At 36.8% G+C, this 16,391-nt stretch overlaps 1 protein-coding gene across 1 annotated transcript; it reads left to right on the top strand.

Moving 5' to 3' along the window:
- The first annotated feature begins 1,517 nt into the window (after positions 1-1,517).
- On the top strand, positions 1,518-15,867 carry LOC127978866 (phosphatidylinositol-3-phosphatase SAC1-A-like). Its single transcript, XM_052583826.1, has 20 exons — positions 1,518-1,611; positions 4,269-4,366; positions 6,019-6,093; positions 6,206-6,333; positions 8,606-8,755; positions 8,914-8,973; positions 9,055-9,088; positions 9,300-9,401; positions 9,481-9,566; positions 9,674-9,760; positions 9,892-9,960; positions 10,047-10,126; positions 11,200-11,298; positions 11,397-11,535; positions 11,803-11,872; positions 11,987-12,059; positions 12,136-12,229; positions 12,306-12,398; positions 12,575-12,632; positions 13,622-15,867. The coding sequence occupies exons 1-20, from the start codon at positions 1,583-1,585 to the stop codon at positions 13,756-13,758; spliced, it is 1,761 nt and encodes a 586-aa protein (XP_052439786.1). The 5' UTR covers positions 1,518-1,582; the 3' UTR covers positions 13,759-15,867.
- Positions 15,868-16,391: the final 524 nt, after the last annotated feature.

The raw sequence follows: 16,391 nt of genomic DNA, 5'->3' as shown, positions 1-16,391 counted from the left end.
TTTTTGAACAGTATATATTCTATGCATATGATTCTATGGTTTGATCAAGACATGTACAGTAATTTGTTTCAGGGGAACATCCTTTGTGGGCGCATGGTCTCTGCATGGGGCGTTACCTTGCCCTGACTCATCTTGGGGTTGGGACCGTGGGTGGGGGACTAATCACTCTCCCTAAATGCTTCAAAGTCTGGGAATTTTTAATGATTGTTTAATTTGAATAGCTGTGGAAAACACACTTTCTCCCTCCCTCTTTCTCTCTCTCTCTCTCTCTCTCTCTCTCTCTCTTACACACACACACCCACACCTCACACACACCTGACCTTCCAACAGTCCTCCAGCACACACACACCTGCTTCCCATCTGCTGAATAGAAATGTGCGGTGTCGTAATCCTGTGTAGACCACAGTTTCCTATAGTGCAAGAACTTTTTAAGTGTTGCCTCGGCTACTTTATAGTCATCTTACACTTCTTTAAAAAAACATTGCTATGCAATATATTGCACAATACCGTCTAATAATGTGTATATTTCCTCATGGAAGTCACTGTTTTCATCAGAGTTTTCCCATATAACATTTAAACATTTGTGATTATTAAAAGTGCTCACTTAGGTTCAGTTGGGATTCTTTAGAGTTTCTTAATTTAAACAAATAACTGTACGTTCTGCATTAAAACAGAAGACAATAGTACAAAGAAAACAAAATACTCACTCACAATAAACTATAAAATGAGATCATATGTATATGGAAACCCATTTCTGTCTCATAAGAAAAAGAAAATGTTTTATTCAATCATAATTATGAGATGATTATTAGAACTTGTTTTATAATAATGACTTTTTTGCCCCTTTATTATGAACCAGTATGACATAATTTCGTATTTATCTAATATTTCCTCTGTCACAATTACGTTTTATACTATTATTTTTCCTTTCTCACAATTATGATGTTTTATCCAATATTTTTTCATTTTGTTTCATAACTAACAGAATGTCATAATTTTTACTTTTTTATATCATAATTATGACTTAGTAACTCATAATTTAAACTTTTTATGTCATACAGTAATTATGACTTATTATTTCATAATCATGAGATACAAAAGCCTGATTTTTCTCATGAGAAGGAAATGGGTCATAGTCTATAAGAATTATACATAAAAAGACTCTCGTATGAAATATTCATCGCAAAATATAAAGGTTACCAAACTCAAAAGCATTGTTAATGCTTGAAGAGTAAATAAATAGCGAAATCTTTCATAGACAGACTTAATAGTAGGCCTAAGAAAAATGAGAGAAATAAATAGAATAAAATAAAACTGTAGACAAAGAACTGTTTAAAAATCTTTAAAAATAATATTAATTCTTAAGAAACTTGTTTTTGTTATCAACGAATTGCAAAGATTTAGCAATCAGAGAAGTCTCAGAAAGTAACGTTTAGTATCTTTAGGGTTTTTTTGTTTGTTTGTTTCTTTTTTTAGTTTAAGTGAGGTAACCCGCACAGTGACGTCTACACCAGAAGCCACACCTTCCAGTCGCCACTCCCACAAATACGTCACGGCACTCTGAGCAAACACGGAAGTGAAGATGGCTACTGCATACGAGAGGTTCAACCTGTAAGTTTAAACTTTTATTCGAGCGCAGCGACAGATAGAAACACGAACGGCGCCCAATTTCGCTTTAATGAAGCCTAGCTCTTTTAATGGAAGCGTCTGTGGGCGCTGTCAGAGGTCTTACAGTATAGTACAGTGCAGTTTATTCAGACACTGTTCAGATTGACTGTGTTTCAAAACCCAGTGAGTCTATGCAGCTCGCCGGGCTATGATGCATTGATCTGAGTCTGGACAGTATCTGTTTATGGGTATTTATTTGGACTATGCATTAGGATGCTGAGGTCAGCTGAAGCACACTGAGTCAATGCTGCAGTTTTGTAGAGGCATCAGTGTAAAGATAATGTTAAACAGTGCCTATATTAGGCTATATTTAGTCAAACATTATTCCAGCTATGTATGCATAAAAACAATGCAAGAGTGTATGGCATACTGTACAACCATGCACAATTAATATCTGATTATTTGACAAATTGTGAAACTGTACTGAGTTGAACCGCTGAGAGGGAGGGGAACCTGATGGAATGTCTCCAGCCCACAGCTTGCATCATCATGACACTGAGTTATCAGACGCTCGGATACTGATATGAGTTACAGTGGTGTCCTTTCTGAGTCACCGGCTTCTGAACATCTACTGTAGTTCTGAGAACCTGGATTGTTTTGCAGTGACATTAATTATCATGACAACTGAATGGAAGGAAAAGAAAGGTTTACTGGTGATGCACCAAAACTATTTTTCTTAGCCTAAAACGGAAACTGAAGTTCAGTTATTAATCAATTAGTTCAAATTTATTTAATAATCAGCGCTCAAATAAAAACGGGGGGAAATAAAACTGCATGCATGTTTTTGCGCTGACTTTTAATGATGCATTAATTTATTGTTGTAATTAAACATTAAAACAGTGATGCTGTAATTAAAAACTTTTTTTTTCCTCAGACATACATTTAGTCTTACTAACAGTTTAAGTAAAAATAAAATGAATATGTCACTTAGTGTATATATTTAGCAAAATGCTCCTTTCTAGAATTTTTTTCTTCTAGCTAATTGATGAGTTTCTGGACATTGAATAGGTTTCCCAAGGTAAATAATTATTATTAGTATTTCAACCACATTTTTATTGATATATCTGCTGAATATTGCTGATTGCTGATATTTTGGTGCATTGCTTTGATTTATTTAATTTTTTTATGTCAGAAACTAACATTCGGCTTCTCAGAGACTTTTCACGTTAAAAAACCTGCAATAATAAAATACTGATATATATATATATATATATATATATATATATATATATATATATATATATATATATTTATTATTATTATTATTTTTTTTTTACATGTTTTACAATTTTAATATTGTATCTTTTTAATTACTTTTAGAATTAGTTATTTTTTGCAATACAGTTATAATAAATTATGCTTATTACAATTAAATCATAATGCAAAAAAATATTGTTCTTAAAATGTATTTTGTATTTCTTATTTAATCATCTTTTTTTTATGGCCTATTATTTTTTATATTACAGATTTACTATTTTGCTTACTAAATACCAAATTATTAATGATTGTTTGTATCTTGCTTTAATTATGTAATTAGCCTGTTTTGTAATTTTTGGTAGTGATACAGTAAGCCCTTCAGTTTTATGAATGGCCTCTTGCATGATAAACAGAATGGTATTACAGCTGAGAAAAACTTGTCTTTAATGACATAGTTTATAATAAGCCAGAAACCCTTGCACGCAGTGTGTTTGCTGAGAGGGAGCACATAATTCATAAAGCCTGTGATTTGTGATATACAGACACTAGATACAGATCTATAAGGGATGCGAATCTGCCACCACTGTAGCAATAAAAACAAAATGAAATTGCAGGGTAGAGTTGAACATCGGTGTTGTTTTTACTTGCATGACCTGATCAGAAGCCTCAGAGAACTGGAGATGCCATGAAACCAAACTGAGCCATCAAGTTAATTTGAATATTTTGAGATAGATTCCATTGACCTATTATGCAGTCATGGTTAATGGGGCAGAGGTTAACCATGCAGACGCTGCACCCTTTCCTCGTTGCAAACTCATCAAGTGGTGCACAGAAAGTGGCTGCTCAGCATTTTGGTAAGGAAGGAAGACTCCGGCCATTAAAGTGGGACAAGCATGTACGATGTTGTTACTGAAACAGACTCTCACGCTTCTCAGATTGTAGATCTGAAACTTAACTTATGAAACAATGTCTATCTGTTATTTTCTCTAAACTTTACTTAAAAATATGCACGACTGAAACCGCAAAGCAGTTCTGATTTATGACGTTGCTGAAAATGTGCTCTCTCCAGATGGTCTGAGATGTTTCTGATTATGTTTCTGACGCTGTTTTGTCTTATTGATATCATCACCACTCAAAAGCTGATTGTGTTATATACATATACAGTTTCTTTATTCAGTGCTATTTATAACATTCACCATAATCTCAAAGGCATTTGCTTGCATAATGCAGCTAACTGTCAAATGCTAACCAGCCAAACCCTCACCTCTTGTGTTATACTGGAAAAACCAGTGTTTCGCAGCCCAGTAAGAAAATGGTCAGAATAGATTTACTGTTCTGTTTAATCAGAAGAGTTAGGTTTATTTGTTGAAAATAAAACTTTTTTTTTCATCTTTTTTTCATAGGCATGCGACACCTGAGAAGTTCTACATTGAGGCCTGTGATGATGGAGCTAATGACGTGCTGGTTATTGATAGGGTGTCCACCGAGATGACCCTCGCAGGTAAGGCCTGACTACTGGTAAGAAACGCGATCACATTTCGTCCTGAATGCAAATAGCCCCTTTTACAATTACAGATTAGAACTTAATACTTTCACTCAGCAAAAGTGACACTTCAAATATTACAAAAGATTTCTACATCAATTAAGTGCTGTTCTTTTTCACTATCAAAGATTCCTGAAAAAAATATCACAGTTTTCACAAGCATATGAAGCAATGCAACCATTTTCAATATTGATAATAATCAGAAATGTGTCTTGAGCATCAAATCAGCATATTTGAATGATTTATGAAGGATCGTGTGACACTGAAGACTAGAGTTATGATGCTGAAAATGAAGCTATAATTACATTTTAACATATTCAAATAGAAAACGGTAATTTTTAATTGTAAATATAATTCAAAATATTAATATTTTTACTGTATTTTTGATCAAATAAATGCAGTCTTTGAGAGCTTAAGAGACTTTTAAAATACATCCCCAAATTGTGTGTTATATTATGTCTAATTATGTTTAATTGTGATGTTTATTTATTGACTATTGCAAAACTACAATGTTTAAAGTGTTATTACGCAAAAAAAAGAAAAAAAATTAAATCCTGTCATTTATTACTCACCCATATGTCGTTCCAACCCTGTAAGACCTATATAGACAAATTAAGATATTTTTTATTAAATCTAAGAGCTCTCTGACCCTCCATAGATATCAACACAACCGAAATGTTCCCAGAAACGCAGTAAGGACATTTACATGCAGTATGTACGTGCTTTGTCCTGAACGTGAACATCTCTGATTACGTTGATTATGTTCTGGGGAAAGCGCACCCGTGCGTTATGGTACTCTCCAAAATGGCACAAGACATTAACTCAGGGAGAAGAATCATTAAATAAATTATTTTTACACACAAAATGTATTCTCATAGCTTCGCAAAATTGAAGTCGAGCTACTGATGTCACATGGACTGTTTTATCGATGTCTTTACTGCATTTCTGGGCCTGGGAACGTTTCAGTTGTGTTGCTGTCTATGCAGGGTCAGAAAGCTCTCGGATTTCATCAAAAATATCTTAATCTGTGTTCAGAAGATGAACGAAGCTCTTATGGGTTTGGAACAACATGATGGTGAGTAATTAATGATCAAATTTTCATTTTTGGGGGTGAACTAACCCTTTAAACTATATTTGATGTTGTCCCAAAGAACAGTAACTAAAAGTTACTAAAAGTGAATAGAATAATAAAACCGCTCATTTAAATTATAGTTTGTCTTCCCGAGGCTGGCGATGAACATTTTCTGAAGGTTAAGCAGCTCATTTCTCTGACCGTGTGGAAAAGTGCAGTGAAAGATTTCTAGTTTGGGCAGCTGTGATCTGACATTTCTGAACCACTACGACTAATGAGGGAATCAGCCCTTTCAGACTACACAGCCATCGATGAAGAGTTACGGCAGCTATTTGGACTTTGTTGTAGTTCTCGGTTTTAATGGTGACATTTCATCAGTATTGTCAGTGTGACATTTTACGTTTGAGGTAGTTGCTGTGGTTTTTTGATAAAGGTTTATTCCAGGAATAGCACAGGTCTGTTACTTCCTCTTATCAAAGCAGTGGAGTAGATTAAATGCGCAATGTGAATGGTGCATCAATGTTTTTTCCTCTTGAAGGTATTAAGGACATCCCCCCATCAGGTGTAACCAGACCCATCTGTGGAATCATGGGAACTATTCGGCTGGTGGCTGGTAGGTTCTATGTTTTTACGATGTTCCGATTTTTCCGTAGAATTCGGAACGTTGATAATATGACGTTTTCTTTTCGATTACCATGACGCTTTATTTTTTTTGGGTTCTACAGGGATGTACCTCATAGTCGTCACACGGAAAAGGAAAGTGGGCGACCTGTTTGGCCACACTGTGTGGAAAGCGCTGGAGTTTGATGTGATTTCCTATAAGAAGACCATATTGCACCTCACAGATTTTCAGGTCATCAAAGTCCCTAACCTCAACCTTCAGTGTAATGCTGATGTTTGTGACACCTCGAGTAGAAAGTGGGCTCTAAATGTCAGTCGTTGTTTGATCAGTTGCCCGGTGCGTCTCTAAATCATAACCAAAGGTTTCCTGCTCTGAACTTTTAAGACTTTTTTCCATTTAAAGCTTACTCAGAAGTACTGTATGAACAACACAGCAGATTCACCCCCGGCTTATGAATTTTGGTGTACACAAAATTGCCTCGAGCGCAGCGATATCTCATTACAGTGTTGTATACTTGCTGCTGCATTATTTAGTGAGGATAAGACTTCGGCTGAAATGGCGTTGGATGCAGCCTGTGAGTAGACCAGTACTGGACATGGGAAGTGTTTCGAGTTGAAACCAGTACACGGGAGGCTCGACTGCAAACAACTAGATCATTAAAGCACTCCAAACATCTCGACTTTTGTCGGAAGGTTCAATGTAAGCGCATGAGGTCTGCAGTGAATGCATCTAGCTCCACTAGTTTGGTTAGTTTAGTTCCAGAATGTGTCAGAAAACGAATTAATAACAAGATGCAAGTGCGCTTTGCATTCTCGGCAATGTTTGCATACTTTCTAAACTATGTTTCTTGCCTGGATGAAAGTGCCACACCTTTTTGATAAGGTGACGATTCCTTGCATGAATTGTCTTTATCTTTTTTGTGTTGACTATTGTGACATTTTCATAATGAATTGCATGTAATTATATGCTCGGAGTTGAGCAGAAGGGAATAACTGCAGTAAGAGACGAGTTTGCGTATAAAGGCAAATGGTTCTGCTGACCAGGTTCTTCTTGGAGGAGGAATCAATTCAGGTCATTCCTGTTCCACTCCAGAGCTTAGTGGAGCGTGATCCTTTTACTGCAGAAAGCATATGCTGAGATTGAAAGGCCTGGCATTGGTTGAGAGCTTAGTTTTGGCACCTGCACATGGAGCAAAGCTTGTTTTCAGTATGAATGAATGAGTTGTGCTAAAGTAAGAGCGTTGTGTGATGCATTAGAGCAGATTAACTCATGAGCATGCATGTTTTGAATACATGATATGCACTTTGACTTTAAACTGCCTTTTTTGAACATGTCAAACCACTTCCTTTTGTCAAAATCTTGGTTTAGCAGTTAGTTATGCTACAAACACATTAACCCCCGGTTTCACAGATAAGACTTAAGCCTAAAGTGTAATTCTGAACTGTTTCTACTGAAGGAAACCCACACTGACTGATCTTAAAACATATCAGTGCCTTTGTTTAGTCTCAAGATGAAAACCAGTAGTGTTTTTTTCTAAGGCATGTTAATAAAAATGACTTAAATGTCCTAATTGAACTACTGTATGACATAATCCTGGCTTCTCAGTCTGAGCCCTGTCTGTGAAACCCGGCCGAAGTGTTCGTGAGAGAGATTCTGTATTTTTGCTAGTTGTATTGTATTAAATTCTGTATTAAAATACTAATTTGCTAGTTGTCTTAGATCCATTTAAATTAAACTTAAAGTGTTTTATTAAAAAGAGAAAGTCAAAATGCTATTTCCGTTAAATAATGTTATTATTTTATTATTCATGCAAACAAATTAGTAGCTTTATTTTTAGTAGTATTAATAATTATTATTAAACAATTATAATTACAAATAATTTACATATTAAGATAATGTTGTCAAATTAATGTATTGTTGTTGTTAGGGTAATTATTATTAGTAAAATAATTATTAATAAACAATAAGAATTAATAATTTAAATAATATAAATATTACAATCTAATAAAATAATTAATGTTATCAAATTAATATATTTTGTTGTTACACAGTATGATGATGATAATAATGCTTTATTGTTGCATATTTTCTTTATTCTAATCTGCTATATATAAATATATAGTTATATATAATTATAAAATAAATTATAAATATTTGTATTTCAATCATTTATTTATTTCAATAGTTTTGACATTGCCAAAGGGACTTTTTCCACTAGTAAATTGTTTTTTTTTTAAGTCACATTTTCATTAAAAATCGATATATTGTGAAATATTTTAATATTGACTGCCAGGTTTTAATATCAAAGTGATATTGCAGGACCCTACCTCATCCCACTTCTCCATCTTCTCTCTATTGTCCTGTCATTATTTTACTTTCATGCCATAAAAAAGGAAAAGGCCCCAAATAAATTAAGATTTAAACCAATGACCCTAGTCTTCTTTCTGTTCACATCAAGTTTGGCCAATAATCTTATTATTCACTCACTGTTTCCTACTCACAGATGCAGGACAACAAGGCGTTTCTGTCCATGCTTAGCAATGTCCTAAACACAGACGGTTTCTACTTCTGCACGGACTACGACCTGACCCACACCCAGCAGCGCCTGTCCAACACCAGCCCGGACTTCCAGGAGATGAGTCTGCTGGAGAGGGTGAGCAGAGCAAAGACAGTGATGGCACAACAGAGACACAGAGCTGTTTGAAGTTTCAAACATCTCGAGGACATTTGGTTACTCTGTTTGTGAATTACACCCTCAAAACAACCCTAACTTCTCCAGTGATTCCTGTCTCCTGTCATGTCTCCACACAGGCAGACCAGAGATTCATGTGGAATGGAAACCTTTTAAGAGAAATAATCTCTCAGCCTGAGGTATAAAAATAAACCTAGTTCAGAAACCATTAAACCTATGAGAAAACTGTGCATGCTAAGTCACTGATTCCCCTTTTTCAGCTCCATAAATTTGCATTTCCTGTCATCCACGGATGTATCCTTTGAGAGATGTCGTGTTGTTTGTGGTTCAAGTTGCTCACTTTATTTCGCCTTATGAACTGTGAACGGTTTCTGTTAAAGATGACATTGTTACTAGTTGATAATATTGTCCATAATCTAAAAACACAATTGCTTGGGATGAAATTGAGGAAATAAGTAGTAGTTGGAAAATGTGTGTGATATTGAGTCTTAAGCCACTGCTTCAGTTATTGTGATGAAGCCGTGCTGCATCAATGGGAAGGTGTTTGAGTGGATCCTCATCTCTAGACGGAGCTGTTTCAGAGCCGGAGTCCGATATTATGTCAGAGGTGAGATGTGTTCAAGCAAATATACTTATATACGCAGTAGTCTTTGGTGCAGATCTTCCAGTTTTCTCCTACGTCTCAGGCATTGACTCTGAAGGACATGCTGCTAACTTCGTTGAGACAGAACAGATCGTGCAGTACAGTAATGCCCGGGCGTCCTTTGTGCAGGTTGGTGGAAACTACTGTTGGCCTTTATTACATAAATATTTGTTGTTGTCCTCCCAGAATTCACCTCAGAGGTTTAATTTGTGCTCTTTCACTCACCTCTTACACAGACTCGAGGCTCCATGCCCTTTTTCTGGTCTCAAAGACCCAACCTGAAGTACAAGCCCAAGCCTCAGATAAGCACCGACCTCAATCACGTAAGAACACTTATGTGATCTGTCTGTCTGTCTGTCTGTATATATGTCTGTCTGTATATATGTCTGTCTATCTGTCTGTCTGTCCATCTATCCATCTATCCATCTGTCCATCTATCTATCTATCCTTGCAGATGGATGGATTCAGGAGGCATTTCGAGTCACAGGTTCTCATTTATGGCAAGCAAGTGATTCTAAATTTGGTGAGTACAATCTTTCAATCCACCTGCAGAAAGTTGCAGTTGAGTGTGATTGGTCAAATAGTTGAAGATAATTGCTTTGTCTGCAGGTGAATCAGAAAGGATCTGAACTGCCTCTTGAACAGGCCTTTGCCAGAATGGTCAATGGCGTGGAGAACGGACTCATCAAGTACTTCAAACTCGTTCGTTTAATTCCTACAGATGCATTTTTAGTGGTGTTTGCTAAGGCAATTACTATTGCCCTTTCTAGGAATATACTTTGAGCAGACGCTTAAAGGGACAGTTCACCCAAAAATGATGTCATTAATGACTCACCCTCATGTCGTTCCAAACCCGTAAGACCTTTCCTCATCTTCTGAACACAAATAAAGGTATTTTTGATGAAATCTGAGCATTTTCTGACCATCCATAGACAGCAGCACAACTGACACGTTCAAGGTCCAGAAAGGTAGTAAGGACATGGTTAAAATAGTCCATGTGACACCAGTGCTTCAACCTTATTTTAATGAAGCTGTGAGAATACTTGCAAGCGTCGTGGTACTCATGAAGGCATGTCAAAGACTGAAATGAAGAGAAGAAATTGTTGAATAAAGTCGTAATATTTATTTTCTTTACACAAAAAAAAGTATTCTCATTGCTTCATTAAAATGAGGTTGAAGCACTGGTGTCAAATGGACTATTTTAACGATGTCCTTACTACCTTTCTTGAACGTGTCAGTTGTGCTGCTGTCTATGGATGGTCAGAAAATGCTCAGATTTCATCAAAAAAATATCTTAATTTATGTTGTGAAGATGAACGAAGGTCATACGGGTTTGGAACGACATGAAAGTGAGTTATTAATGACATAATTTTCATTTTGTGGTGAACTATCCCTTTAAGATAAAGAATTAAAGTGCAGCACAGAAAAAATGTATGCCTAAAACCATGCAGCTTATTAAGGAAAAGTGTGGTGTTACTTTAAAAGTGTGGGCTTACTTTCACAAAAGCATTTAATTGATCAAATAGGTTAAAACAGTAATATTGTTAAATATTGTTTTCTATTTTAATTTATAATGTTATTAATTCCTGTGATGTCAAAGCTGCATTTTCAGCATCGTGCCTCCAGTTTTCAATGTCACATAATCCCTCAGAAACCAGTTTTATATGCTAATATGAAACATTTATTATTACTATCAAAACACTTGTTTCATCTGCTATTTGTTTTTTTATTGCTGTGTAGTGACTCTTGAATCTCTTTTGAGGTACATCGCCTTTGACTTCCACAAAGAATGCAGTAAGATGAGATGGCATCGCCTCCAGATTCTCGTCGATGCTGTTTCTGACATGCAAGAGGAGTTTGGGTTCGTATTCATTTCTGTACCGTTCTATAGGAAAGACTGTGGTCTGTGATGCTGTCACTGATTGGCTTTGATCTGGTTCCTGAACGCTGATTCTGCAGGTATTTCATGGTGAGCTCAGAGGGGAAGGTGACGTCCCAGCAGTCTGGAACCTTCCGCAGTAACTGTATGGACTGTCTGGACCGCACCAACGTCATTCAGAGCCTGCTGGCCAGACGCTCCCTACAGAGCCAGCTACAGGTGACGCCACATCGCAACTAGCTTGTCTGACGCATATTAAGGTGTGATGCAATTGAGGACACTTACGCACTCAAGAAAGCTGACTGGCTCTAATTCTGCAGCTTTTCTCTCAGTCAGCGCCACTTACTTGAAACTTGTTGCATCAGGTCTGCTTAGGAAGTGTAAAACACTTTTATGTGGTTATGATTGCTTGGAGACATTTAGAAATCTGCTAATAATGTGGTTAAATATTGATTTGTCATCCCCTTGAGCTGTATGTCATTTCAGAGGATGGGCGTCCTCCACGTAGGCCAGAAAATCGAGGAACAGGCTGATTTTGAGAAGATTTATAAGAACGGTGTGTTTGTTTTGCTAGAAATTCCCGTAGTAGACAATTCTCTTGTTTTGGAGACAGTAAATAAAGCAAGAAACCTCATTATTTTCCTTTTTTTTTTTTTTTTTTTTCTCTCAGCGTGGGCAGACAATGCCAATGCTTGTGCTAAACAGTACGCAGGAACCGGAGCATTGAAAACCGACTTCACCAGGTATTCATCCCAGACTCCTTTCAGAATGAGCACAGTTGTGTGCGTCCACCGTTGTAACCTTCACCTTTGACCTCAGAACCGGGAAGAGGACTCACTGGGGCTTGGTAATGGACGGCTGGAACTCAATGATCCGTTACTACAAGAACAATTTCTCAGACGGGTTCAGACAAGTGCGTATGAATTCTTTTATCTTTATGTCTTTTAATCAGACTGCATTGAATCTTAAGTAGCTGGCTTTGCCCACAGGACTCCATCGATCTCTTCCTCGGGAACTATACAGTAGATGAAACCGACGGCTTGATGCCTCTGCACATGCAGAAGGACTGGAAGTTCCTCTTGGTCAGTGCTTTTCCCATACTGCTAGTTGTAAGAGAGAATCCGAATTAAAAGAGCTCATTACTGGGATGAAGAAACTTTACTCCAAGCTCCTTCATTCAGTCAACACTTTAATAGTTCAACACCACCAGCTGCTGGGGGTTCCCTGCTTATTTTATATTCATAATTATCTTCTACAGCTTCCTGTTATTATGGTGGTGGCCTTCTCCATGTGCATCATCTGTCTCCTAATGAGTGGTAAGGTTTGGCATTATAACACAACATGCAATAAAGCAATAGGGTCAATAACATGACACGGTTTTGTCCAAATCTATAGACGTTAGTCAGGTTAGATGCCAAATTGAATTTAACAGCTAGGCTGTGAGGGATAGGTTTACAATGGCAGGTTCTAGATCACTTTTTCACAACTTTCAAAACCGTTTCATGGAGTTTTTGTCCACTGAAGGTTTATTTGGAAAGAAGTTTCTTTAGCTGAACAATCTTTATGTTAAAGTACAACACTGTACTTCTGACAAAAATTAAATATGGTGCTACCCCGACAAATATCCATTTATTTATTTAATAAAAAAATTAATTCTTACATGGATTTACTTAAAAAGAATGTTTTTAATTTCAGAATTAAATTTCACTTTGCAAATGTCCTGATATCATAAAATAAGAACGTGTGATGTGACTTAGAAAAAGACATGGGGTGCAAACAAAATGTGAAAATTAAAAACAAAAAATATAATTATATCATGTCAAGGTCAAGAAGTCTCTTAAAGTATTAAGCATCATATTTTATTAATGCAAAGTTAGTTCATATTGTCATGTCATGAGGTGCAACTCCATAAAAGCTTGATATTTATCTATTAATAAATAAGATCTGTTGAAAAAAAAACTATATATACTGTGTATACATCTTAAAAATATATATTGTGGAATATATGTGTGGAATGTAAAGAAGATGTTAGCTTTAATAATATTACATCACATGGTTTATATGCATGAGTCAGTACATTTAAATGAAACCAACATGAAAACCAAAAATACATGTTTAAGAACTCGACATGTTTTAAACTAGATTTGTCATTTAATTTACCGTTAAATGTCATTGACCCACAAGAGATGTGTGTTACAGTGATTTTAATCATTATTCGCTTCCATTACTGTTGCTCTCTTTGGAAAATGTACGTACAGTAGTGCCTGTTTAGTTTGTGAATGATAGATCTGGTTCTGTCTGTCAGGTGACACGTGGACGGAGACCCTGGCATACGTGTTGTTCTGGGGAATGGCCAGTGCTCTTACGGCTGCGGTCATCGTGGTCAACGGACGGGAGTTTGTCGACGCACCGAAACTGGTCCAAAAAGAGAAGATGGATTGAATATTAAGACTTCCTTCCTCCTGTACTCTTGTTTCCTCTTTATTTTCCTTCAATAATGACCCGCTCTCCACACTGTCCTTAACCTTAAGCAAAGCATGCTTCCCTGATTTCTACTCCCATAGATGGAGCATATTACCATATCATTTTACATCAGTTACTACAAATTTCCTTTGACTCATAGGACATGGTGTCCAAACTTAACAAACTTTCCTTAACGATAGAACTTGCATCACAGCATTGCAAATGGATTGCACAACATCCCCAGCCTGGAAGTGCATTGTGGACATTGTGTCTTACTTTAATGCTGCTGCGTTGTTTCCGTTTGGCGATCGATCTAAATCGACCGCTTGTTTTGGCTCTAGAGCTTCTGCTTTATGATATTGAACACCAGGTGTGTGCCCATGGCCCGGTCTATGGGTTGACCGATCAATGAAGGTCTATTGTAATTAGATTGTTACACAAGGGAACATTACATGATGCATCGGTGGCTCATTCTTCGGTTGTTTCCATCTCTGTCCTCTCAAATCTATGCTGAAATCAGCCTTATGCCACGGTTTAATTTTCAGTTGTTCTTTGCAGTGGCCGTTTGGGTTTTAATTTGGCTTCTTTTTGTTCTGCCAGCATATTTATGGGGTTTTGTCTCTCATAAATGATCCGATTAGACAGCTGTGGGACGCACTGGGGGAGAGAGTGGTGTTGAGCACTGTTTCTTTATGAGTTTACAGAAAAATATGCACAGCACTTTTCCAGTGTAACTTCTTTATGTCTCTTCAAGGATCAATGAACGCTAACGGATATGGCGCACATAAAGTCGCTCTTTGACTGCACTTCTCCTCAAATGTTACCAATTCACTGGCAGTTCATTAGACGGAAATAGACTTCTATCAGAATACCTGTCAAATTGAGTCACACTTTTAATTGAATTCCCTTAAACTACACTGACAATTCGGACGGCTTTTGCTTTTAACTAAATTATTTAGACAAGTGGCTTTCAAGAACGTCATATAGCTGATGTTCACTTGCATGATGGTGCATTTCAAAATGCCTTCCCCTTAACCCACCAATTTCTTTTCATTTCGACACATTTAGCAAGGTGTTTTTGGGATTGGGAGTGGACACTGAAAAATGAATTACAGTACTTTTAGGTCTTCCTTTAGAACTCATTACTATCTTTACAACTGAATGCTCACCGGTTTGGTTTAAAGTTGACAAAGAATGTAGACTGTGATGCCTTTATATGTGTGTTTTCTAGTCCTCTGCAAGTGTTAATGCAAGCTGCAGTAACACTGGACAGCATCTGAGAGTTGCATCAAATTCATAAGGGCCATATTTTATTGATTTTCTTTGTGTGCAAAGATCAAGAGAACATGCAGTTCAACTTGGATTTAAAATGGCTGGATGGAAACAGAACTCTGATAATGAGATCCTGTATGTTTGATGTTTACCTGTATAAATCTGATGTGTAAACTGTACATTGGGAAGAAATTAAGATTTGTGTGTGTGTGTGTGTGTGTGTCATTGCAACCATGTACTGTACAGTGTAGTTTACAACAACATAGATTTAGCACTTTTTGGTTGAGTTACTGATCCATCAAAGTGATGTTACTGATCACATTCTTCCATCACAGGGCTTTATGAATATGGCTTTCATTACTCTAGATTATAAACCGCATCGTTGTATTTCCAGAGTGCACTCGGGTTCAAGTGTGTTAAATTGCAGAGTATCAACATTAATTGTGTTTTTGGACTTGATCCTGACAGTGTTTTAAATCCCGTTTAACCTTCTCTCTGGTCTTGTTTGATTAAGAGACCATATGCCTCTACATTACGGTTGCATTTCTGATCACTGTGCTCATTCAGAAGTATTCAGTACTCACCCATGATCTCAAGGGAGTAGTTTGTGAGACATCCGTTGTCTTTAGAAGTCTATCAGTCTCAAACGTCTATAATTCTGATGAAAACCACATTGAGACTATTGCTCATGATCTAGGTATTGTTTGGTTTTTTTTGATGATCGAGGTGTCATTTAATACATTTTAAAAGACATTTCAACCACTGTAACTGATGGTTTCTTGATGAAATCATGTTTAATAAATTCTACCAATAAAATGCAACTCGCCCCGCTTCTTACTGATGCAAATGCTATTAATAGGGCTGAAATACACATGGACAAAATTAGATCCGAGTTGGTTTAAATGGTTCTGTGGTTAACGCTGATCGGCCACAACCACTGACAAGTTAAGTGAATAACATTGATATTATCGTTACAATGGCACCTGTCAGAGCACCTCTAAAATGACACGTCTTCTGGGTTTGTTTCCACCCAGAGGCTTGCCATTTTGATTAGTAGTCCTACCTACCAAAAGTGGTGCAAAGAAGGACAACTTGACCCCTGTCCATCACTGAAAGTGGCTACAGTGTTGTATTGTGTGTGTTTCAGAAATAAACCTTGGAAAAGTAAAAGAAGGTTACATTTTCTTTTATATCAGGTGGATGGCTAGGTGCATGTGTGTTGTTTACATGGGCAAATGCTTGCAGCAGGAGGACGAAGGCAGGCCAGCGGATGTGTGTGCAATGTTCTGTTGGGAAACCTTGGGTCCTGCGTTCATGTGGATGTTACTTTGACATGTACC

Source organism: Carassius gibelio, chromosome B19 (genome assembly GCF_023724105.1).
Source record: "Carassius gibelio isolate Cgi1373 ecotype wild population from Czech Republic chromosome B19, carGib1.2-hapl.c, whole genome shotgun sequence".
Lineage (NCBI taxonomy): Eukaryota > Metazoa > Chordata > Actinopteri > Cypriniformes > Cyprinidae > Carassius > Carassius gibelio.
This window is presented reverse-complemented; position numbering and strand designations above follow the sequence as displayed.

Excerpts from the sequence above, each read along its gene's own strand:
- LOC127978866 (XM_052583826.1), top strand. The coding sequence starts at position 1,583 with ATGGCTACTGCATACGAGAGGTTCAACCT. Across the intron at positions 6,334-8,605 it reads TGCACCTCACAGATTTTCAG|ATGCAGGACAACAAGGCGTT; the intron begins GTCATCAAAGTC and ends TCCTACTCACAG. Across the intron at positions 12,230-12,305 it reads TCTCAGACGGGTTCAGACAA|GACTCCATCGATCTCTTCCT; the intron begins GTGCGTATGAAT and ends CTTTGCCCACAG.